The sequence below is a fragment of the Haliotis asinina genome, chromosome 9 (assembly GCF_037392515.1).
Source record: "Haliotis asinina isolate JCU_RB_2024 chromosome 9, JCU_Hal_asi_v2, whole genome shotgun sequence".
Lineage (NCBI taxonomy): Eukaryota > Metazoa > Mollusca > Gastropoda > Lepetellida > Haliotidae > Haliotis > Haliotis asinina.
The window spans coordinates 378,438-403,841 of record NC_090288.1 but is presented as its reverse complement, the minus strand read 5'-3'; the positions used below and the strand labels follow the sequence as shown (position 1 = coordinate 403,841).

Genomic DNA, 25,404 nt, shown 5'->3' with positions numbered 1-25,404 from the left:
AGCTATTAGTGTTGTGGTAGTGCTGTCTGAATGTTAAGTATGAATGCTGAATTAATGAAGTGGTTGTATAGTGAGGTGACTGTCATGTCGAAGTGGCTGTATAGTGAGGTGACTTTCCTGTGGAAATGGCTGTATAGTGAGGTGACTATCCAATGTCTTCAATTAACGTTCCTTGGCTTGCCTTCTGATGCTTTTGCAGGTGACATCTTGGGGTTTGAGAACCTGGTATACAGTGTGTTTGAATTTGTTCATGCTCTCATCGATTCCTCCAAATTCCGCAACACTGTAAAGAAGACCATTGACCAGATTCTGTACTACGTCATAATCTATATGCAGATGACACAGGACCAGGTGAGCAGTTAGACACTTCTGCCAAGCGCCAAGTGAGAGTTGTTGGTAGTGTATGTAATGGAGACAGACATTTGTTTTGTTGCAGTGTGTACACTTTTCTTTACCCTATCTCATGCTTAATTGCTTATCTCCTCCTCCCTGTTGAAGGTTGTGGAACACCTGAAATCCCTTGAAGTTCCCTTCTAAAATAAGCAGATGTAAAATACGCTCACCCACTGGAAGCCTGCCTTTCCTACCAAAAAGGTCACATCCTGGGGTCCCGAATACAGCGATAAGTTTTTGATATATTTCGGTCCTTTAAAGGACAAGGTATGATAAGGGTGGTTTTTGGCCCACTCACAGAATTGGCTGAAAACATGTTATTTGTTTAGAGACAAGTTAGCTTTGCATAAAAATGCTATATGTTATATGTTCTGAGGTGTAATTTTTCTGCAGAGGGGCCCAAAATGGGTTTTATCAGTTCCCATGAAAAATAACAAGAAGTCTGAAATATCAGTGTGCCATAATGGCTTATTTACAACTGTCATTTTATTTACATAAAAATAACATAATTTTTACGACAGGTAGTCATGTTGAAAAACATGTCAACATCAATCACATCGTTTTCACTTTCAAGGGGCCCAATTAGGGTTGCAAAACATAGTTAATTCAATTACTTGCCAATTGTGTCCCCAAAACTCACTCATTATTCACAACCTTCTTTGCAAATGTAATCCATGGGTCAATTTTACAAAATGTAAGCATGATAACGAATCATGTTGCACTGAAAATGGCAGGGGCCTGTTTTGGGTAAAACTACATTTCAGGCAAAGCTTCATTTTAAGTAGGAAGTGTTAAAAGTCAGTATTTACAACCAGTTTTAGCAAATATACAGTTAACATCTCATTCATCATATGTAATTACAATAACCAATCATGTTTCAATGAGAATCACAGGTCTTGACCTCAATGGGGCCCATTGTGGGTGAAATTACATTGTTGACACAGCTCGATTTTAACACTGTGTGTGTGTTAAAAGTCAGTATTCATAACCAGTTTTAGCAAATATACAGTTAACATCTCTTTCATCATATGTTATCACAACAACCAATCATGTTGTGCTAAAAGTCACAAGTCTTGACCTCAAAGGGGTCCACTTTGGGTAATTTTACATTCTTTGTATAGTTTCACCTTAACACCATGTATGTGTTAAAAGTCAGTATTTACAACCATTCTTGCAAAGATACAGTAAACTTTCCAACAACCAATTGAGTTGCACTAAAAGTCACAGGTCTTGACCCCAAATTCATATGAACATCATGCAAGTGTTAAAAGTCAGTATTCAAAAGACAACCACTATTACTCTTCATTCACACAGTCATCAATCTCAGTTTCTGATTCACTGTCAAGAACTGCTGTATTCAAGAGTGTATCACTAGTGTTGCTGGAAACCGGCATCTTGACTTGGTGTCTGCCATACCCAAGGTACCAAATGACACTTGCTATGTGTGCACAGCATCCAACAACTCTAGCACCCACTTTGCAAGTGCAGTACCATCCCATCACCTTAACTTCAGTGAACTGGACCCACAAAGTGTGCAAGAGAGATCCAACATGGCGTGACTGGATTTTCACTCGGATCAAATCATCCACTTCCTTACAAAGGAAGAGCTGATATGTATTGTCAGTATCGACATGATTTGCAACATATGCCGGTGCCAGCTTTAGTTCATAAACACCCATTGTTATTTCCCTAAGTTCATCCAGTGAAAGCACTGGAAAACTGACATCATCTGCTTCAGTGATTGGAATGTATACATTCCTCTTTCTAAGAAGGTTCTCTCTTTCAACCAGTTCTTTGACTGGGTTGCCCTGCCGACTTCTCTCTAGCATCAATGATGCAACTCTCTCACCTTCTGGATCCTGGGATGCCAATACTGGTCTGTACTTGTTGCATAACGCACAAACAATACGTACAAAATCACCGATATGGGGTACATAATGGTTTGAAACAACTTTATCCAAAAATCGCCACTGTTTAATTCTTCCATTACATGATTCGACAACCCACCGCACTTTTGTAATCAGTCTTGATACATTGGCATCTTCTACTTCATGTTGTCTTTTCCCCTTTTCCAGGTATGCTGGCATTTCTACATGGAAACCATGACTTTCAAGAAAGGTTATTGAGTCTCTAAAGCCTCTATCCACAATTAAAACATCATCTTCCTCCAACCAGTCATAAATATCATCAGAATTTGTTGAAAGCATATGTTTAGTTATGGATGCATCATTATTCTGTCCATCAGCTGCATATGGACCAAGCACGCTAAAAATATATCCATCGGTGCCAACTACCATCATGGGTTTAACTAAAGGTCTATGCTTATGCATGCTGTAGGATAGCTTCTGAAACAGGTGGTCAGACCCTTTCTGAATGTAGATATATGTCCCATCCAAAACAAGAATAGCAACATTGACTTTGTCATCGGTAAAAAGTGTTCTAGCAACTGGAGTGGTATGATTTTTCACAAACTCATTATGCTGAATATGCCCAAAACCTAAATTATTGGGTACAAAATGTAACATTAGACATTCCCTTGCACAATGAATTGCTCGCTGTACCTGTGACTTTGTAAGTTTAAACAAGGTACCCAGAAGGTTGTTTGATAGCCCAGTTCTGAGTTTGACAAGAACGAGTGCAACACATGTTCTGATTGATCTAACACTTGAGCCACGCAAAGACTGTGTATGTAACACAACATCATCAAACTGATCTCTTGTGATGCTGGTAAGTTTAAAATAATCATCATCACTAAGAAATGCAGGGTCATCAAAATTCAAAGTTCCATATCTGATGAGGGTACTTCTAGCAGTTGCAAGGAGGTTAATAATTTCTGTTCTGTTGAAACATGTTAAATCTCTCTTTCCTTCTATTTGAACAAGTGCTTTCCTTGTAAAAAGTCTACATGATAAATGATTTACACAACAGCGATTTCCAGCAGGAATAATCACACCTTGAAAGATAAAAACTTGATTTCTTGCATCATTTGGAATAACAATAAATGGATTACGCGATGAACTCACTTTCTTGCAAACAGTACAAACTCGATGAGTTGAAGAAGTTGAAGATATTTTTAGTTCAATGTTCTTAGGACTTGTATATATCAATGACTTTTCAGAGCTTTCCGAATCTGTTGATCTTACCTTCCTTCTGACACATGTTCTGCATTTTTCACATATAATACAATCATTAGTAAATGTCTGTTTCAGTTCTTTCTCTAAGTACTCTCTGAAATTGTCATCTTTTAATTTTCTTCTCAAATGTGGCTTGATATTGCACTTTTTACACCAAACACATTGGTAAAATTTCATCTTCAATCTGAAACAAAAAGAACAAAACAAATCTAAATGTCCCTCGACTTAACTTAGTAACACAAGTTTTGCATCGGTAGAGCAGAATCACAAAGTCAGTGAACATTTTGGTATTTATCATACCATCAGCATATAATGTTGATGATAGGCCATAACTGAATTATGGGTGTTGTACAATGTGTTTAAAAAACTTAAAAACTATCACTATGGAAATTGTTTACTCAGTTTTGTCAATGATTCTCTTCAGTTATAATCTATCCCGAGAGAAAAAAAGAGTTTGTCAAAGCAAATGAGTTTTAACCATACTGATATTTTAGCGCTGTGGATGAGTGTACTTACTAGAAATATACATGAAATACCAAGATCTGAGTGCTATTAGAATGAATTTTTAACACTTACAAGGTGTATGAAGGTTACCTTTAGCCTGCTGTCAAAGTACTTTTATATCATCTTCCCAAAACCTATGGCATTATCATTTTTGAGCTGTCTTGGCTCCGTCCAGAATCATCTCAACTGAAAAACAGATCATTTTATTTCACCAGAAAGTTTGGGTTTTTTGGAAAAAAATAAAGAAAAAAACTGTGATAAATTATTTAAGAGTAAAATTACTAATGTCACTTGTCTATATTTGAAGGTTTGTACAGCTTTAATAAACCCAGAGACATTAGGTTTCTTTTCCTGAAATTCTGTCAAATTAAATTAGAAAATCATTTAAAACACCATTTAGAAAATATCTTTTAACTCATATTATACTTACCATCTACCTGAGGTTTTAAGTTGTCATCTTCATGAAATGACATTGCTTAAAGCAATTCAACACTATTTTTCATATCTGAAACCAAATATTTGAAATTATAGATGAATTACTATTATGTGCCAGAAAGTGGTGCTTTCTAATTTTTCTAAAGTCACATATGTCAATAACAGTTATATAGGGATGGGAATTGATCTCCAAAATCATAATGAATTATTGTGGCCACCTTTTGATCATTTACAGATATAAGATAAAAACTACTGTTTGAGCAAATGACAATGCCAGTAATCAATCAATGTGACTTTTTAAACCCCCACTATTCAGTGATTCTGTAAACACATTTGTTTAGAAAAACTAGGGAATGGTTTAATCAGTTCTGTGTTTTGGTTATCCGTAACTGACTGGCAGCCCATAAACCAATTACTTGATTGATAAGCACACCACTAATTAACAGCTCTGGGCAATTTGCAAATATTTTTTTTGAAATTACCACACTAACATAAAAACAATGCTTACCTTCTCCATGTTCTTTACTGATTGGGAACAAAGGCAACCAGACTGGCTTCAAAAGTTGAAATGTCAGTGTCTTCAGGCTTAAGAAAAGATTTACATGATGTTAATTAAAGCTAATTTCAACAGTGTTGTAACATAGATTACCACACTTAAAAAAATAAATACAATATTTAGATTTTGATGTGAAATAGGTAGATCTAAGCAAAACATTGTAGACTTGATTAAAAAAAAATGAAAAAAGAGAGAAAACTTACAGGGATTTGAACATGCATGTTTGATGTCAGAGGAAACAAAAGTCCACCTCTGCAACCATCAGGCTACACGTTCTACAACCCAACAAAGTGAATTTAAGCTTATATTTTACACGTTACAACAATGTATCATTTGACGTCTGCTTGACGTTTGTTTGTGTTCATCATCTGCTAGACCTTGGTACAATGTTCTTATTCTACAAAAGAAAAAAATAATCCTTTTCATAATGTTAAGAATAGTCATTTTGGAAATTCTTGTCATTGGAAACATCAAGGTACATAATTTCTTGGTAAATGTGGATGTTTATACATGGCAATGCTGTTGAATGACAGTGTCATTTTGACAGTGACAGGTGACTCAAAGGTGTTTGATAAACAGATGATGGAACAACTATCATCAAATTCTGACAAAATAAAATAGATTCTCACCTTTACAGTGCAGTTTGACCATATTTTTAAAATCTTCAGATGTCTTCTTACTTTTGTAGCGGAAATCAACACAGTCTCCAAATATCAATGTTTACTTCACAGAAATCAGCCTTGCGAGTGCCTTGTGATATTGAAAGTTTTAATAAAGATGTTTGATACGTGTATTTTAGAACACAAAACCATTCAAAATATAATGTGTGATGGCACAAATGTGTAAATGTGATGGATAGTTTTTACAGATGTTATCTTATGTCAATGTTTATTTTTTGAGATGTTATATGGGGCAATGTCATAAACAAGAAAAAATCTACTTTTTAAAAAGATTTTGATGTGAGCAAAAGCGTGACCCACCACAATTTTTTAGGTATGCATTCTACTTTACTCTCTTCACATGTGATGAAAAAATTGGGATGGGTCACGCTTTTGCTCACACTTTTCTATCACTCTGAAAATCAGAAAATGTAGGTTTTTAGAAGATTTTGTGAAATAGGTTAACTTTGAGGTCTTCTTTGAGGAAAAATAACAACACTAAAAGCATAAAAATGCCATTGGAGGTAACTTCAACAATTGATTTAGCTCTTTTTATGCTAAAATAATCATGTTGCAACATTTTGATAATCATGACATGTTGTGGGCCAATAAGGGCCTCTATCATACCTTGTCCTTTATGTCGTATGCTGCATCTGGCTTATGTATATACATCATATTTTGTTAGTAATAATTATGTATTTATATAGCACCTAATTTCATCAACTGAGAATTAGTCTCAGTTGATGAAATCATGTTTTCATGGTAGATTACGGCTGTCAGCTGTCGACAGCCTGTCTGTTCTTCCACTGTTTGCTGTAAATTTTGTAGAAATTTATATGTGATTCAGAATTTCCTTTATGTGTTCGTTCTGTTCGTAGACATGCGAGGGACAGGCAACGCCAGCTTTCATTAGTCATGTCTAAATCGTCTGATTTAGCCTCAGATAACCATTTGTCATTAATTGCTGAAATTCATCATTCTAGCGACCAGTCTGGCATGTCTCCGGGTCTGTGTCTTGGTTCCAGTGGGTCATCCCCTAGAACACTGAAGAGAACTTCAATGGTTAGTAAATCACCCGAAGTCGGATTTGGATCCTGAACAAGATCTAAAGTTCCTCAGGATTCGTTTCATGACCACATTGAACCATATTGTTGTCCCAGAGGACCGATGGTTCAAGATTCAATACATGATAAATCAAGCACTACTCTATCCGTTGACATTACAACAGTGGCAGTGTCTCCCTAGGTCTTCTTACGCCAGCTCAGGACATGACCAGAAGAGGAAGACTGTATCTGCCTCCATTACAATGCTTCTTGAATCTTCATCTCAACAACAGAGGTCAGATTCTGCTCCCAGACAATCTGAAGCCATTTCTACTTTGGTGGGCTCACCAATCAAATGTCTGTCTTCTTCATCCATTGGACCTGTGGCGAGTCACCTCCTCGTGGTGGGTGCTGGGTAACGCCAAGAGCTCGCCGACATCCCCGTAGTGGACCCGGGGGGATATTTGGTCCACCAACCCGTTTGCCGTGGGTTGCAGCCCTGTGTCGGCGGAGGAGGGGATCCTGGTGGTTGAGAGCAATAGGAGCTTGCAACCGTGTTCCTGTTGCTCAATACACCACTTCGGCCCTGACTTCGCCTAGACGGGTGGTCGAATAGACCCGGTTCGACCAATCGGCTGGTCATGCCAAGCCCTGTGCATGGGGCATTATTATATTTATCAATGCACATATATCATTTGGAATCGTTGTAAATTTGGACTTGGCTTTATAATCTAAAACATTTTGAATTTGAAGTATGTTGTTCTGTAATTTGCCTAGAGTCCTATGCCAGAAGGCGGTGGCTCATGGGCCAATCTGGTAGAATTATTAATCTCTTAATTCTTCTGCTGGAGTATATCATCCGGGTATCCTTGGTGCTGCAAGCTGGAGGCCCGTTTGCTTTAGCATTGTCCTTGTGATACTCCGTGGTGGGTGGGGAGCTCGGATGATGAACCATATGACACCAATCATGGCTTATGAAATACCCCCCAAAAAAACCAAACGTCCACTTGAAATTGATCCTGTTGATACTTCTCATAGACCGTCTCTATCGATTGAGTATTGGCCACGTTTCCTCGTTATTGAGACTCCGGACAAGACACCATTGAAGTTGAACCCTTTCGCAGTATCTAAGGGCATTCAAGGTATTGCTGGGGATGTCAAGAACATTAGACGCTTGCTTTCGGGTGCATTGCTAATAGAGTGTGGCAAGAAACAGCAGACAACCAATCTGATGAACATTGAATCTTTTGTGGGCATTCTGGTCACGGTCTCTGCTCACAAGACCTTGAACACAAGTAAAGGTATCGTCAGAGATCGTGATCGGTTGTTTGCTGACATGTCCGAGCTTGATATAGCATGCGAAATGAAGGATCAAGGTGTGCTGTATGTGAAGCGCTTTTCCACCCGAAAAAACAATGAAACAATCCAAACAAATGCCTATATGTTTTCTTTTTCATTGCCGAATGCTCCCAAATCAGTAAAGGCGGGTTACTGCAATATCCAAGTTGAAACCTACATCCCCAACCCGCTCAGGTGTTTTAAATGTCAGAAATATGGACACGGTGTATATACCTGCACATTGTCTGTTGTGTGTGCTCACTGTGGTGAGAAGACACACACAACAGAAGATTGTGACAGTGACTTTAAAAAATGCACTAACTGCTCTGGCGACCATTCATCTTCGTCAAAACAGTGTCCAATATAGAAAGAGCAAATGGCGATTAACAAAATAAAGTTCACCCAAAATATCTCTTTTTCTGAGGCAAAGAAACTGGTGAAGAGATCTGACCTTCTAGAAAGTTATGCTACAGTAGCAAAATCATCATCTGAATCCAGCTCTAAAATAACAAAATCATCCACAGGATGCCAAACTACCTTGACTTGGGTCAGTTCCGACTCCCCACAGGTTTTATACCCTGCTATATCATCCCAGACTGAGGAATCACTTCCTACTACATCAAAGTCCTCTGATCATAAGTCATCTTCACAGTCACGCTCTGAGTCTCATTCAACAGCTGATAGACAACAAATTGTTAAAACTAAACCCAAACCTAAGTCTGATGCTTCAAAACAACAAAGTGGCAGAGCTCCTAAGGGGTCACAAAATAAAATTCAGTTGTTTAATAAATATGGGTCTCTTGAAGATATGGACGTTTCTGAAAACATCCATTCTAGGGCACATAGCTTGTCGCCCTCCAAAAGAGTGTGGGGTAGATCCCCAAAAAATCCCCCCAAAAGATAGTTTATTCCAATAATATTGTACAATGGAACTGCAGAGGTTTGAGGACTAATTTACATGAATTACAGCTATTAGTCCAAGATTTCACACCTTCAGCGTTATGTCTCCAAGAGACATATTTAAAACAAACAGATGCATTTGACCTTCGTCATTTTAATGCATATCATTGTTTTTCACCTCTGGGTGATAGGGCCACTGGCGGATCATCCATTCTAGTCAAACAAAACGTTATTCAAAGTCCTGTTTCACTTAATACTAATATGCAGGCTGTTGCAGTGAGAATTATTTTACATGTAGCGTTTACGCTATGCTCTCTTTATGTTTCACCATCTTCGGCTTTTGCCAAAACCGATCTTCAAGCTCTATATGATCAGCTCCTGAAGCCCTGTATTATAATGGGAGATTTAAATGGCCACAACCCACTCTGGGGTAGTGTAAATACAAACACTAGAGGTAAATTGTTGGAGGACTTTTGTTCTGACAATGATTTATGTATTTATAATGATGGTTCCAACACATATTTACACCCTGGTACAGGGACTTATTCTGCTCTCGACTTGTCACTTACAAATTCAGAAGTATTAAATGAATTCGAATGGTCAGTCCACGATGACCTCTGTGGAAGTGACCATTTTCCTACTATATTAAAAGCTGTAACTCCATCTGATGTTCCTCCATCATCAAGGCAGAATTTTACAAAAGCTAACTGGACTTCATATGAAACACTGTGTGCTGAAAAACTTAAACCCGAACTTTTTATTGACGTTCCTGATGCTATTAAATGTTTTACTGATGAACTGAATTCCATAGCTGATGAGTGTATACCAAATTCCTCTGTAGTTCCACACATAAGAAAACCATGGTTCAATGATGAGTGCAAACAAGCTAGGAAGGCAAGGAAAAAGGCAGAACATTATTTCCGTCACCATCCTATGGTACATAATTTAAATAAGTTTAAAATTTTAAATGCTAAAGCGCGGCGTACTTTTAAACAAAACAAACGCCAATCTTGGCAAAATTATGTGTCCAAAATAAATTCTCGGACACACATGTCCAAGGTATGGAACATGGTCCAGAAAATCAAAGGTAAAGGTACTAAATCTACTGTCCATCATCTGAAACATGGAGATCAATTGCTTACTGATAAATCAGATATTGCTAATAAACTAGGTGAAACCCTTGCTAAACACTCTTCCTCTTCAAATTATGTACCAAAATTCCAGCAATATCAAAAACAACAAGAAAAGAAAACTATTAATTTCAATTCTGATAATGGGGAAGATTATAATGAAACGTTTTCTATTCATGAACTCCATACTGCTCTTGATCAAGCTCATGACACTGCTACTGGAGCTGATGACATACATTATCAACTCCTGAAGCACTTACCAGAATCCTGCCTAGAAACTCTTCTCAATATTTTTGATGATATTTGGACATCGGGTAACTTTCCTCCCTCATGGCGTGACGCCATAGTAGTACCCATACCTAAACCTGGACGTGATCATACGGATCCATCCAATTATCATCCGATTTCATTAACTAGCTGTGTTTGCAAGACCATGGAACGCATGATAAACAATTGACTAGTTTGGTACTTGGAAACAAATAACCTTATAACTGATATACAGTGTGGTTTCCGTAAAAACAGAAGTACTGTCGATCACTTAGTGCGCTTAGAATCATTTGTTAAAAATGCACTAATTAATAAACAACATGCTGTGTCTATCTTTTTTGATCTAGAAAAAGCATATGACACAACCTGGAAATATGGTATTTTAAGAGACCTACATGACTACGGCTTGCGAGGTCGTTTACCTCAATTTATAGCAAATTTTTTAAAGGACAGACAGTTTCAAGTTCGAGTGGGTTCTACCCTGTCTGATCATTACAATCAGGAGCAGGGTATTCCACAAGGCAGTATTTTGTCTGTCACACTTTTTAGCATAAAGATAAACAGTTTATCAAAAGTTTTAAATGATTCAATTGATGGATCGTTATTTGTGGATGATTTTAATATTTCTTGTCGTGGGAAAAATATGCATACTATTGAACGACAACTGCAGTTGTGTTTAAACAAAATAAATAAATGGTGTCTTGAAAACGGCTTTAAATCTTCTAAATCCAAAACTAACTGTATACATTTTTGCAGAAAATATAAACCACATAAGGACCCTGAACTATCTCTAGATGACACTCCCATCAAAGTTGTAAAGGAGGCCAAGTTCTTGGGCCTAATCTTTGACTCCCATTTAACATTTCTGCCTCATATCAAGTCCCTTAAAACTAAATGCTTGAAGGCTCTTGACTTGTTGAAAGTTGTTTCCAACTCAAAGTGGGGAGGGGATCAAGCAACCCTCTTACACCTGTATCGATCACTCATACGTTCGAAACTCGATTATGGTTCCATCGTATATGGTGGAGCCTGCAACAGCAACCTTAAACTTCTTGATTCTGTCCACCATCAAGGCTTAAGACTTTGCCTTGGGTCTTTCAGAACTTCACCTATTGATAGTCTCTATGTTGAGGCCGATGAACCATCTCTTACTCAACGTCGTATAAAATTGTCTTTACAATACATTACTAAATTATATTCTAATGAATCTAACCCTGCCTATAACTGTGTGTTCAATCCCCTTTATGAGGATTTGTATAACAAAAAGTCTTCTCTTGTTCCACCTCTTGGGCACAGAATTAAACCATTTATTTCTTCTGCCGGTATTGAGCTGGAAAGTATATCGCCTTCCCGTCTTCTTTCTTCTCCTCCTTGGCAGTTGGTTAGGCCACAAGTTGACCTAACATTAACATTTTTTAAAAAATCAGAAACAAATGACTTACAATATAAACAAGAATATCATCAATTAAAGCATAAATATAGCAATTACAAACCCTTATTTACAGATGGGTCCAAGGACGGTGGCGCAGTGGCTTGTGCCACGGTCATTGGATCCAGAACAATATCTTCTAGATTACCAGATAATAGTTCTATTTTTACAGCTGAAGCTAACACCATATTAACAGCTCTCAAATATATTCAAAGACACCCGAAACGTAAACAATATATAATCTATTCCGATTCTCTTTCTTGCCTTCAGGCTATTAAAAATATTTCTTGCAAACATCCACTTTTAATAGAAATTATTGAATTGTATAATGATCTTGCTACTGGCCAATACGACATCGTCTTCTGTTGGTTACCCAGCCATGTAGGCATTTCTGGTAACACACTGGCTGACCTTGCTGCTAAAGCAGCACTCAACAAATCTGTGACACCACTTCTTATTCCTTATAGTGATTACAAAGCCACCATTAGATCTTATATCCGTGATCTGATGCAAAAGAAGTGGGACACCCAAGTGGGTATCAATAAATTACATGAGACAAAACCTTACATTGGTTATACCCACTTGGGTTGTCAGTCCAGATTTGAAGAGGTTATTTTGCGACGATGTTGTGTTGGCCACACTAGATACACTCATGCGTACCTGTTAAAAGGTGAAGATCCTCCATTTTGTATCCCTTGTGATGAGAGAGTCACGGTCAAGCATATTCTGCTTGACTGTGTTGAATTCTCCATCACAAGGGATAAGTATTTTACAGTTAAAACAATTAAGGATCTTTTTACCAGCGTTAATTCTCATTTAATTATAGGTTTTTTAAAAGAAATTGATTTTTTGGTTGAATTTTGAATAATATGTTTCTGTAAATAGATGTATTTTTTAATGACTGGTAGTTTGAATTAGTAACTTGAATTGTTGGTGGCTGTACCCTCAAAGGGGGTTGAAGTATTGTAAAATTATTGTCCTCCTGAGAGGGTACGTAAGTCCACAAACATACAAAGTAAATTCTAAATTTCCACGTTTTTAATGGTAGTATAAGTGTATTTTTATTGCATGGCTAGATTTCCGAAATTGCTGACGGCTGAGGGGATGATGTAAATCCAGCTAGGGTCCATGCAGGTAGCAAAGGTACTGTAAGTCCCCATGGTCCCTAGTATGGTGATCTACCTTCAGTTACTGGCAATCTATAGCCCGGTTTTATGTTGTATTGTCCTCTATAGATAAATTGTTTTAGGCATAGCTACTAGTTTTACATTCATTTCTGTGATGTTCTAGCTGTTTTACTGTCCTTCGTCGACTGATTGTTATAATACTCATATATTCCATTTTAATGTTCCGTTCCCGTCACGATATGGCTGAAATATTGCCGATGTGACATTAAATTTTAACTCACTCACACTCACTCTTCATCCATCACCAACTGAGTGGATGCTTCATCTGGAGGCATTTCAACGAAACAGCCAGACATTCGGATCCCCACAAATAGACTTATTTGCAACAAGGTTCAACAAACAAACAACAACCTTTGTGTCACTGGTACCAGATAATTAGCCTGGGCAACAGACGCTCTCAGAATCACATGTGAAGGATTAAACGTGTTACAACTGATTTCGGTCACGCCTTACTGGCCAACGAGACTTTGGTTCCCTATACTCATAGAAGAATTGGGACACCCAGCGCTACAACTATCAGATTGGAAGAATCTTCTCGTCCATCCGCACACCAAACAGGTGCACGGCGAGGGTAGGGAAAGCAGTTACCTTAGTTTTAAGGAAATCCACTCATACCTTATATGATGACAAGTGGAAACGGTTTGAGACATATGCCAGGAAGGAATGATTCACAGCTATGAAGGCAACCCATCCTCAAATATCCCCATCCTCAAATATCGGATTATCCATGTCATTCCAGAAGTCTGAAAGGTTCTACATTATCTACATACTTGACGGCCCTCAGCTCGATGATCACCAAGAAAACAGGGATCAAGTTGACGAAAGTACCTGAGCTACTTGCCTTATATGCTCCTTGGCTACAGCAGCACGAATGTCAGAAATTCATGCTCTGGACTTCAATCGCGCAAGATGTGATTCAAGTCAACAAGAGACAGTACATCTTGGTCTAAAGTGGGATTTTATTGCAAAGAATCAACTGCCAGGTCAAACCGATAGACAATTCCACATACCGGCATTATCTTCAATCCTAGGACCTCATGATACTCAAGAGCTATAATTATGCCCATTCAGTCTTGATTATAACATCTTGACATTCAGTTGTATTAGATACTAGCAGGATGCTACTTAATCTGCATATCATCATGTTCCAGTCAACGAAGCCTTCTTTAGGAGACAAGTTCAACTGGATGTGATCCCCCCGGAAAGTTACAGATGAATGTTGGAAGAACAGGATTGAATTATCGCCGCTACAAGTTCCAGGCATTCAGGCACACTGAATTCTAATATTCTCGTGTTGGGCGATTGTATTAGGAGAGAGTGACAAGCATGGCAGCTCATGTGACCTTTTTTTTGCGGGAAGGGAGGCTTCCGGTGGGTTAGTGTATTTTACATCTGCTTCTTTCAGAAGGGAACTTCAAAGGATTTCAGGTGTTTCACTACCTTCGCCAGGGAGGAGGAGATAAGCAATTAAGCATGAGTCAGGATAAGTATAAAATATCAATTTTACACAGAAAATTACATATTTGGTTGGTGGTATTTTTTTTTATCTTTCTTTGATGGGAATTTCATTATTGTGTAACCTTTTTGTAATTTGGCTGTAGCAAATTTGTTTTTCTTTCTTTGGAGCCCACTAAGCGAGTCTGTTGGAATATATATGTTATGGTGTTGTTTGATTTGCAAGTCGTGGAGTGCTTTTAGCATGCCCATTAATTCAATCACAAAAAATGATTGACTGTATGGTTTAGTTTGTCTTAGCCAGTCTCTTTGACCTTTGACCTTTTTCAGATCCGACTGTGGAGCAATAATCCAGATCAGTTCGTGGAGGATGAGGATGATGACAGTTTCTCCTACTCTGTGAGGATCTCTGCCCAAGACCTACTGCTGGTCAGTTGATCCCACCTCTGTTATCATCTTTATCTGTGAACACCTGTCTGTGATTGCCTGAGACTATCTCAACCTGTCTGTGATTGTCTGAGACTATCTCTACCTGTCTGTGATTGCCTGAGACTATCTCTACCTGTCTGTGATTGCCTGAGACTATCTCTACCTGTCTGTGATTGCCTGAGACTATCACTACCTGTCTGTGATTGTCTGAGACTATCTCTACCTGTCTGTGATTGCCTGAGACTATCTCTACCTGTCTGTGATTGTCTGAGACTATCTCTACCTGTCTGATTGTCTGAGATTATCTCTACCTGTCTGTGATTGTCTGAGACTATCCCTACCTGTCTGTGATTGTCTGAGATTATCTCTACCTGTCTGTGATTGTCTGAGACTATCTCTACCTGTCTGATTGTCTGAGATTATCTCCACCTGTCTGTGATTGTCTGAGACTATCCCTACCTGTCTGTGATTGTCTGAGACTATCTCTACCAGTCCATAGAGATTATCTCTAGCTCTTTATGATTGTCGTAACATTTTCAATAATCTGTATCTGTCTGTGATTGTCCTAATAATTTTGTTTCTTTCTACCTGTCTCTGATTTTCCAAATACTTTCGATTGTCTCTACTTGTCTGTGATTCTCCTAATATTTTCGATCATCTCTACCTGTCTGTGATTGTCTGAAATTGTATCTACCTGTCTGTGATTGTGTGAGATTATATGTACCTGTCTGTAATTGTTCAAATATTTTTTATTGTTTCTACCAGCCTGTGTTTGAGATTGTCTCTACCTCTCTGTGATTGTCCTGATATATTAGATTATCTCCACTTTTTTCTGGTTGTCTGAGATTGTCTCTACCTGTTTGTGATTATCCTGATATGTTAGCTTATCTCTACCTGCTTTTGAGTGTGTGAGATTATCTCTGCCTGCCTGTTTCGATCTGTTCGATTATTTCTACCTGTTTGTTATTATGTCTATGTGTGTGTGGTAATCAGAAGTTATCTCTACCTGTCTTTGATTGTCTGAGGTTTTCTCTACCTGTCAGTGATTGTCTCTACCTGTAAGTGGTTGTCTCTACCTGTAAGTGATTGTCTCATCCTATCTGTGATTGTCTCTACCTGTAAGTGATTGTCTCATCCTATCTGTGATTGTCTCTACCTGTCTGTGATTGTCTGAGGTTTTCTCTACCTGTCAGTGATTGTCTCATCCTATCTGTGATTGTCTCTACCTGTCAGTGATTGTCTCGTCCTATCCGTGATTGTCTCTACCTGTCAGTGATTGTGTACCTTTTGTGTTTCAGTCTCTGTCAAGTGAGTTCCAGACAGACAGTGGTCCAGCTTTGTGTAATGCAGTCGGGAAACTCATGCAGGAAGCGGAAGATGTGAAAAATTCTGGGAACCCCATGTGGTAGGTATAAGTTTGGAGTACAGGTGTGTTACACAGGTGGAGTGGAGTACAGGTGTGTTACACAGGTGGTGTGGAGTACAGGTATGTTACACAGGTGGAGCGGAGTACAGGTATGTTACACAGGTGGTGTGGAGTATAGGTATGTTACACAGGTGGGGTGGAGTACAGGTGTGGTACACAGGTGGAGTAAAGTACAGGTATGTTACACAGGTGGTGTGGAGTACAGGTGTGTTACACAGGTGGAGTGGAGTACAGGTGTGGTACACAGGTGGAGTGGAGTACAGGTATGTTACACAGGTGGTGTGGAGTACAGGTATGTTACACAGGTGGTGTGGAGTACAGGTGTGTTACACAGGATGGGTGGACTACAAGTGTTACACAGGTGGTGTGGAGTACATGTGTGACACAGGTTGTGTGGAGTACATGTGTGTTACACAGGTTGTGTGGAGTGCAGGTGTGTTACACAAGTAGGACAGACCTTAAGTATTACACAGGTTGTATGCAGTGCAGGTGGTATGGAGTACATGTGTGTTACACAGGTGGTGTGGAGTGCAGATGTGCTATGCAGGTTGCGTGGAGTACAGGTGTGTTGTGCAGGTGGTATGGAGTACAGGTATGTTACACAGATGGTGGACAGAAGGTCCGAACGAACCCAAAACATTCGCACGAATGCACCACTTGAACACGGTGGCCAGCGATTCGTGAAAAACATGCATCACTCGCAGACGCCTGCATCGGTGTACACGGCCACTGAGCAGGGAGAGTTTAGATACGTTTTCGTTAGGGCAGCCATGCTATCGGTGACTGTCTCGCATTCAGTGCCAAATCAGGGCACAACTGTTAGAAGTCAAATAAGGACTTCAATTTAAACCACATGGTGGTTCAGTGGTCACATAAGGACCGTTCAGACCGCTGTCTATACCGTGTTATGTATCGTGTCCAATCAGGACATATTGGGGGATATAGTGACGTTGGAATATTTCGTTGATTCAAAGGTATGCAAGTAAAACTACATGAGCTTTGAAAATTGTTGAGTTATTTTTAAGTCTTCCACTGCTGCTCAACAGATGGTATGCAGTGCAGGTGTGTTATGCAGGTGGTATGGAGTACAGGTGTGTTACACAGGTGGTATGAGTGCAGGTGTGTTACACATGTAGGTAGGATGGCCTTTAAGTGTTACACATAACCTGTAGAGTACCGGTGTGTTATAATAATAGTAAATGTACACTTATGAGCCTAAAGAAATGTCAGCTTATGTGATAATGCGCCTTTTCCATGCACAAGAGCTAAGTGCTAACAAGATAATATACATATATGCAATGAGGCATTTGTAGCTTGTCATAAAGCACATAAAACAATGATTGTTGAGCAGTCGGAATTAACGCCAGCTGCTGATTTAGTGGTGCTTGGGAAAGAGTTCCACATTAGAGGAGCAGAATGGGCAATTCAGATGGTTCTGAACTTTGCTTTTTTGCAGTTGTAAATGTATTGGATGTCTTTGCAAGATTTATATGGATAGGATCATTAAAGCGTTCGAGAATGAGACTCTGTCTTCAAAAAAACCTCAACTGTGATCAAGCATCCTTTAATCTACTTGGTATAACATTTCCACTAGATATCGACGATATAGTTGAAGTAAATTATGAAGAAAAGCTTAGAGCATGTGAAACGTGAATGTATATCTGGTCAGCCTGTAATCTTAGTCTGTTCAGTAGAAATCTAGTTGTAAAATCATAATCATTCCAAAATTAAACCACTTTTATGGCTCCATTCCTAATCCAGGAGATGGTGTTATAAACACATTTCAAGAAAAATGCCACAGATATATTTGGAACAATAAACCTGATAAGATAAAAAGAAAGCAGATAATTATCTATAAAAAAGACGGTGGATTTAATATGCCCAGCATTAGAGGTATAATACAATTGCAGAAATTTCTTAGCTAAGACTTTTTTTTTTCACACTCTGCTAAATGGTGTAATGTTTTCATTTTGAATCTCCCGAAGATAGGTTATGGTAATATATTTTTGTTTTTGACACTTGAGAGATAAAATACTTCCTTTGATAAGAAATAATTATTACAAAGATGTTGTTTCAGCATGGTGGGACTTTACATCTCAACTTGAATTAAACTCTGAAAATGATACCGCAAACAAGATCCATACTGAAAGTATAAGGTATAATAAAAATATTATGGTAGAGCATAAAACAGTTTATTATAACAAATGATACAAACATGGGGTTCGTTGGATTAATGATTTGATTGATAAGAATGGTATTATCTTTCAATTTGAAACGTTCAGAAAACAATATGACATAAGAACTTGCAAACCATGCCCTGTTCTACCTTGATATTTGCAACACCTTTATAAGAATGTAAAGGGGACCCAATGCTTGTACAAAACTTTGATTTCAGGTCTGTGTTTAAACAATCAACATGTATTGAAATGGGAGCTAAACATTTTATATGCAACAACAATATGTCTAAGGACTGGCCGCTTTACAATACTATTCCCTTTAGATGTACAAGTGCATTAATCCAATAAAAATTATCTTAATTCTCTTCAAGGAACTGATATTTGAAATAGGTTTAACAGCACTATGCCACCTTTCTAAGTTTTTCAACAGTAACCATTCTACTACTATAACAAAGAGTTTGTCTATAGTAAGTTGTAACATCAATGCTGTGTACAGGTTCTGGTCGTCATGTCGTGATCTATTCTGCAAAACTATTGGATTGTTCCTCATACATTCCAGATTATCATTGTTAATTGTATAATATGTCGAAAAATGCAACAAAATAAAAAAAAAAAAAAAAAAAATTAATAAGCAATTGATTTCCTTTCCAAATATTTGAGTTTGAAAATATGAGAACAGAGATGTGTGTCTTGAGTGTATGGGGTACACACAACACAATATTTTAAAGCCTGTTACAGGTGGTGTGACATATATGATACAGGTGTGCTTCATGTGGCGTGACATACAGATGTGTTACAGGTGGCATCACATACAGATATATTACAGGTGGTGTGATATACAGGTGTTTTACAGTTAGTGTGACTAACAGATGGTGTGGCATACAGGTGTGTTATAGATGGTGTGACATACACATGTGGTACAGTTAGTGTCTCATACAGGTGTGGTACAGGTGGTGTCACATATAGGTGTGTTACAGGTGGTGTCAGATACAGGTATGGTGCAGGTGTGTAACATTCAAGTGTGGTGTAGGTTGTGTTACAGGTGGTATGACATGCAAGTGTGGTACAGATGCTGTGGTACAGGTAGTGTGACACAGGTGTGGTCTTGGTGGTGTCACATACAAGCATTTGATACAGTGGTATATGTTGCAGGTGGAAGACCCATGAGTCGAGTATGATGGCCCTTGGCAGTGTGAAAGCACTAGTGCTAGAGTCTATTCAGTCTGGGAAAGTACAGTTTGACATCATAGGCTTCCTGCAGTCTGTTGTATTGGAGGATCTCAATCAGTCTGGTGAGTTATGCATCATGGCAGTGTGAAAGCACTAGTGCTAGAGTCTGTTCAGTCTGGGAAAGGACCCGTGAAGGTCCCGGGGTAGAATAGGCCTTCAGCAACCCATGCTTGCCATAAAAGGTGACTATGCTTGTCGTAAGAGGCGACTAACGGGATTGGGTGGTCAGACTAGCTGACTTGGTTGACACATGTCATCGGTTCCCAATTGCGCAGATCGATGCTCATGTTGTTGATCACTGGATTGTCTGGTCCAGACTCGATTATTTACAGACCGTCGCCATATAGCTGGAATATTGCTAAGTGCGACGTAAAACTAAACTCACTCACTCACTCACTCAGTCTGGGAAAGTACAGTTTGACATCATAGGCTTCCTGCAGTCTGTTGTATTGGAGGATCTCAATCAGTCTGGTGAGTTATGCATCATGGCAGTGTGTTTTGTTTTTCACCCCAGTGCAATGTCTGTTCCATCAGCTGGTAAGGTCAACTCCTCAGACTGTTATTTGCCTCTTCACTGGTAATTTGCATGAAGATATGAAGACTGAATGTCAGGGAAAACACACTAAAGATTTTGTTGTTCATCAAGGAGAATACAGCTGTGGGACTGTCAGTGAATTCACTATGTGTAACATTTCTTGTCTTGATTTAAATAACTATATGTTTCCTCCCATGTTGCTAGTAGTTTGTACTGAAAAAGATTTCTGGTGATACTCTTGTGCACATTCACTCAAGATAATGGACACAGTTATTTCCACATTGGATTTTAACCCTGTTTTGTTTACACATAAAAAATATTAGGTGTGAAATCTCTGTAGAAACAGAAGGTGATACTTCTTGCTGCCATTTTCAGCATCTCCATTCCTTGTTGGTCGGTGTCTGTGGATGGGAAGTCGGTATGCTGAAGCCATGCCCCAGGAACTCTTACAGAGGTGAGAACAACACTGAGGTAGCTTATCTCACAGGTGAGAGCAACACTGAGGTAGCTTATGTCACAGAGGTGAGAGCAACACTGAGGTAGCTTATGTCACAGAGGTGAGAGCAACACTGAGGTAGCTTATCTCACAGAGGTGAGAGCAACACTGTGGTAGCTTATCTTACAGTGGTGAGAACAACAGATTATCTTAGAAAGGCGAGAATAGCACTTGGTGAGCTCATCTTACAGAGGTGGGAACAATAGTAATGTAGTGTAAGTATCAGTAGATAAAAGTCATTAAAAGAGTTGTTGTTTTAACAACATTGACATGTTTCAGGTTTCTGCAGGCTACAGTTGGAGGCCTGAACATCTCTCAGCCTCCCAGCATCCGAATCTCAGCCATCAGAGCTGTGTTTGGATTCTGTGACCATCTCAAGACATCAAACAACACACAGCTCCTTGTGCCATATCTGCCAAATATTGTGTCAGAATTAGTTACCATAGCTACACAGTTTTCTGCTGAAGTCCTTGGTCTCTGCCTGGAAACGTTGACAGTTGTTGTTGCGGTGAGTATTCTCCCTGACTGTTGCATTTTGAGTGATCTCACCTCTCACCTAGTGGTTGATGATGTGAACAGTCTCCCCTGGTAATTGTTGTTGTGGTGAATACTCTCCCGTGATAATTGTTGTTGTGGTGAATAGTCTCCCTTGGTAACTGTTTTGGTGAGTAGTCTCCTCTGGTAATTGTTGTTGTGGTGAGTAGTCTCCCTGACAATTGTTGTTGTGGTAAGTAGTCTCCCCTGATAATAGTTGTTGTGGTGAGTAGTCTAGCCTGATAATTATTGTGGTGAGTAGTCTCCCCTGACAATTGTTGTTGTGGTGAGTAGTCTCCCTGACAATTGTTGTGGTGAGTAGTCTCCCTGACAATTGTAGTGAAGGTGGGTAGTCTCCCCTGATAATCGTGGTGGTGAGTAGTCTCCCTGACAATTGTTGTTGTAGTGAGTAGTCTCCCCTGATAATTGTTGCTGTGGGGAGTAGTCTCACCTGACAATTGTTGTGGTGAGTAGTCTCCCTGACAATTGTAGAGGTGGTGAGTAGTCTCCTCTGATAATCATTGTGGTGAGTAGTCTCCCTGACAATTGTTGTTGTGGTGGTGAGTAGTCTCCCTGACAATTGTTGTTGTGGTGAGTAGTCTCCCTGACAGTTGTAGTTGTGGGGAGTAGTCTCCCCTGATAATTGTTGTGGGGAGTTGTCTCCTCTGACAGTTGTTGTTGTTGTGGTGAGTAGTCTCCGTGAGAATTGTTGTGGTAAGTAGTCTCCGTGACAATTGTTGTTGTGAGTAGTCTCCCTGACAATTGTTGTTGTGGTGAGTAGTCTCCCTGACAATTGTTGTTGTGGTGATGAGTAATCTCCCTTACAATTGTTGTTGTGGTGGTGAGTAATCTCCCTGATAATTGCTGTGGTGGGGAGTAGTCTCCCTGACAATTGCTGTGGTGGTTGTGAGTAGTCTCCCTGACAATTGTTGTTATGGTGGGTGGGGAGTAGTTTCCTTGACAATTATTGTGGTGATGGTGAGTAGTCTCCCTGACAATTGTTGTTGTGGTGAGTAGTCTCCTCTGACAATTGTTGTTGTGGTGAGTAGTCTCCCTGACAATTGTTGTGGTGGGGAGTAGTCTCCGTGACAATTGTTGTTGTGTTGAGTAGTCTCCCTGACAATTGTTGTTGGGGTGGGGAGTAGTCTCCCTGACAATTGTTGTTGTGGGGAGTAGTCTCCCCTGACAATTGTTGTGTTGAGTAGTCTCCCTGACAATTGTTGTTGTGGTGAGTAGTCTCCCTGACAATTGTTGTTGTGGTGAGTAGTCTCCCCTGACAATTGTTGTTGTGTTGAGTAGTCTCCCCTGACAATTGTTGTTGTGTTGAGTAGTCTCCCTGACAATTGTTGTTGGGGTGGGGAGTAGTCTCCTTGACAATTGTTGTGGTGATGGTGAGTAGTCTCCCCTGACAATTGTTGTTGTGGTGAGTAGTCTCCCTGATAATTGTTGTTGTGGTAAGTAGTCTCCCCTGACAATTGTTGTTGGGGTGGGGAGTAGTCTCCCTGACAATTGTTGTTGTGGTGAGTAGTCTCCCCTGACAATTGTTGTTGTGTTGAGTAGTCTCCCTGATAATTGTTGTGTTGAGTAGTCTCCCTGACAATTGTTGTTGGGGTGGGGAGTAGTCTCCCTGACAATTGTTGTGGTGGTGAGTAGTCTCCCCTGACAATTGTTGTGGTGAGTAGTCTCCCTGACAATTGTTGTTGTGGGGAGTAGTCTCCCCTGACAATTGTTGTTGTGGTAAGTAATCTCCCTTACAATTGTTGTTGTGTTGAGTAGTCTCCCTGATAATAGTTCTTGTGTTGAGTCGTCTCCCTGACTATAGTTGTGGTGGTGAGTAGTCTCCCTGACAATTGTTGTGGTGGGGAGTAGTCTCCGTGACAATTGTTGTGGTGGGGAGTAGTCTCCGTGACAATTGTTGTGGTGGGGAGTAGTCTCCCTGACAATTGTTGTTGTGGTGAGTAGTCTCCCTAACAATTGTTGTGGTGAGTAGTCTCCCTGATAATTGTTGTGGTGGTGAGTAGTCTCCCTGATAATTGTTGTGGTGGTGAGTAGTCTCCCTGATAATTGTTGTGGTGAGTAGTCTCCCTAACAATTGTTGTGGTGAGTAGTCTCCCTGATAATTGTTGTGGTGGTGAGTAGTCTCCCTGACAATGGTTGAGGCGGTAGATGGTATGTATCCCCTGACAGTTGTTAGGAATGAGTCTTTATGGATGATCGTCTAAATGTTGTGTCTCCCCACATAACTGTTGGTTTTGTTTGAGTAGTCTCCCCTCTCCGCCCAGTGGTTAAAATGTTCACTTGTCATGCTAAAGGCACAGGTTCGATGCCCCACACAATGTGTGACGCCCATTTCAGGTGTCTGTTCCCCTCTGTGACCTCTGTGCTGGAATACTGCTAAAATGGGGAGTGAAACTCTCTCTCGCTCATCCTGATGGTGTTTCCTGTAAATAGTCTTACCCTTATGGTGTTCCGGGTAGATAGTGTCACCCGGATGGTTGTTGCAGTGCATGAACCCCCTCACAGGGTGGGGGAACTAGCCCTGTACAACCATCTTATAGAAGTGTGAGTACACATCCCTTTGTAAGGGATTGTTGTATTTACAGGCCAGATATGTAGTAGACTTGTGTGTTCAGTGTACAAGAAATTAAACAATGGTTTTCAACTCAAAATTGAAAGTTGTCTCCTGTTTGTTGTAGGTTGACAAAGCTTTCACAGCAGCCCAGGAGAGCAAGTTGTCTCCCCTTGCCATTGCTACATTCCTCAAGTTCTCTGGAGGTAATAATAGTTTCTTTACATGCTTATGTTGCAAAGACCCGCTGGAAGTAATGCCTGTTATGTGCAAATTCAGATTTCAGTGTTATTGCAAACCCAGAAAGTGGAACATTTGAAAGTAAAACTTTACCTTATCTTGACTCACACTAAAGTACAACTTTACCTTATCCTGACTCACACTAGAGTAAAACTTTACCTTATCCTGACTCACACAAAGGAAATGCTGGAATTGCTCGAAAAATAACACATAATAACAAGAAAAGAACGCATATACAATACAAGTACAACTCTACCTAGTTGGATATTAAAGCTCTAATGAAAAAATACACTTGAGTTCAATCTGTAGTTTTGAAATACAGTCTATAATTATTTATATAGCCTCAACTAATACTGTATAGGAAAAAGATGGACTCTTGTAGTTATATTCAAAATAATTACATAGAAAAGTTTTAATTCAAATTGCTGAGAAAGTTTTGTTCACCCATAGACGTTTTTGAACACTGAACTGGCAATGTGCACCTTGATATATCTGCAGAACAATTAATTTGTTGGTTTCACATTATTTTTAGACTCGCTGCGTGCATTTAGGTTGCAGCTGCATCAGGAATGTGTGTTTTATTAGTTGTGGGAAGGACGGTGGGAGCCAGATGTGTTTGTACAAAAACTTATGGACATAAATTAAGTTATTTACTTCACTATCCCCAGTCTTTGGTTCATACAAGAATAAAGGTAAGTTGTAGTAGACATAAAACTATATATTTGTTTTGATTTTGTTTTCTTCAGAGTGTGTTTACACTATCGGTAAAACATATGACCAAAGTGAAAGTCCGCCAGTAGATGTTTTTACTTCCCCCACATGCGCACAGCGAGTCTAAAATTAATGTGAAATTAACGAATTGCAAATTTTTACCAGTATGTTATACTGGAGAAACAAAGGGGGAAACCTTTTGTCAGCTATGAGTGTCAGCTACTATAGAATGTCCTTAATCTGACATATAGTCAGGTGTACAAATCTGTAAACAAATCATCAGGGCTTGTGTCAAAATCAAAACCAGGTAGGAAATGCAAGGGTAAGGGTGTCATACCCGTGCAATTTATAAACTGTATGAATGCAAAATCCCACTGATGTGTGCTAAAATACAAGTTGACATCAAAGATACAATAAATGTTTCATAATAACACTTAGTGTAGCTCTGATAGAAATAGGGTTCGGGTACACCAAACGGGGAGATGACAGAGCTTTGTTTTGAGAAAAGTACGCAATCCTGTTCATGTGATCAGCTTATCCCATAGCAGTTGAATATCGCAAGTTGGGTTTGCAAATTGTATATCTTGATGAAACCTGGTGTAATAGAAGTCACTTAACTGATCCAAT

The 25,404-nt window shown here is 39.3% G+C and overlaps 2 protein-coding genes across 2 annotated transcripts in view; one reads left to right on the top strand and one right to left on the bottom strand.

The window, feature by feature from the left end:
• Positions 1–25,404, top strand: part of LOC137295778 (importin-9-like) — a 125,145-nt gene that overhangs the window by 58,741 nt on the left and 41,000 nt on the right. Inside the window, exons 9-15 of the mRNA XM_067827320.1 lie at positions 200–351; positions 14,761–14,859; positions 16,158–16,264; positions 19,615–19,754; positions 20,603–20,681; positions 21,003–21,231; positions 23,954–24,032. Coding sequence (XP_067683421.1) covers positions 200–351; positions 14,761–14,859; positions 16,158–16,264; positions 19,615–19,754; positions 20,603–20,681; positions 21,003–21,231; positions 23,954–24,032 — 885 coding nt within the window. The remainder of the gene's footprint in view (positions 1–199; positions 352–14,760; positions 14,860–16,157; positions 16,265–19,614; positions 19,755–20,602; positions 20,682–21,002; positions 21,232–23,953; positions 24,033–25,404) is intronic.
• LOC137296397 (uncharacterized) lies at positions 1,689–2,993 on the bottom strand. Its single transcript, XM_067828197.1, has one exon. The coding sequence runs from the start codon at positions 2,916–2,918 to the stop codon at positions 1,689–1,691; it is 1,230 nt and encodes a 409-aa protein (XP_067684298.1). The 5' UTR covers positions 2,919–2,993.

Bases quoted from the DNA above. Each gene is read 5' to 3' on its own strand.
- LOC137296397 (XM_067828197.1), bottom strand. From the start codon at position 2,918: ATGTTACATTTTGTACCCAATAATTTAGGTTTTGGGCATATTCAGCAT.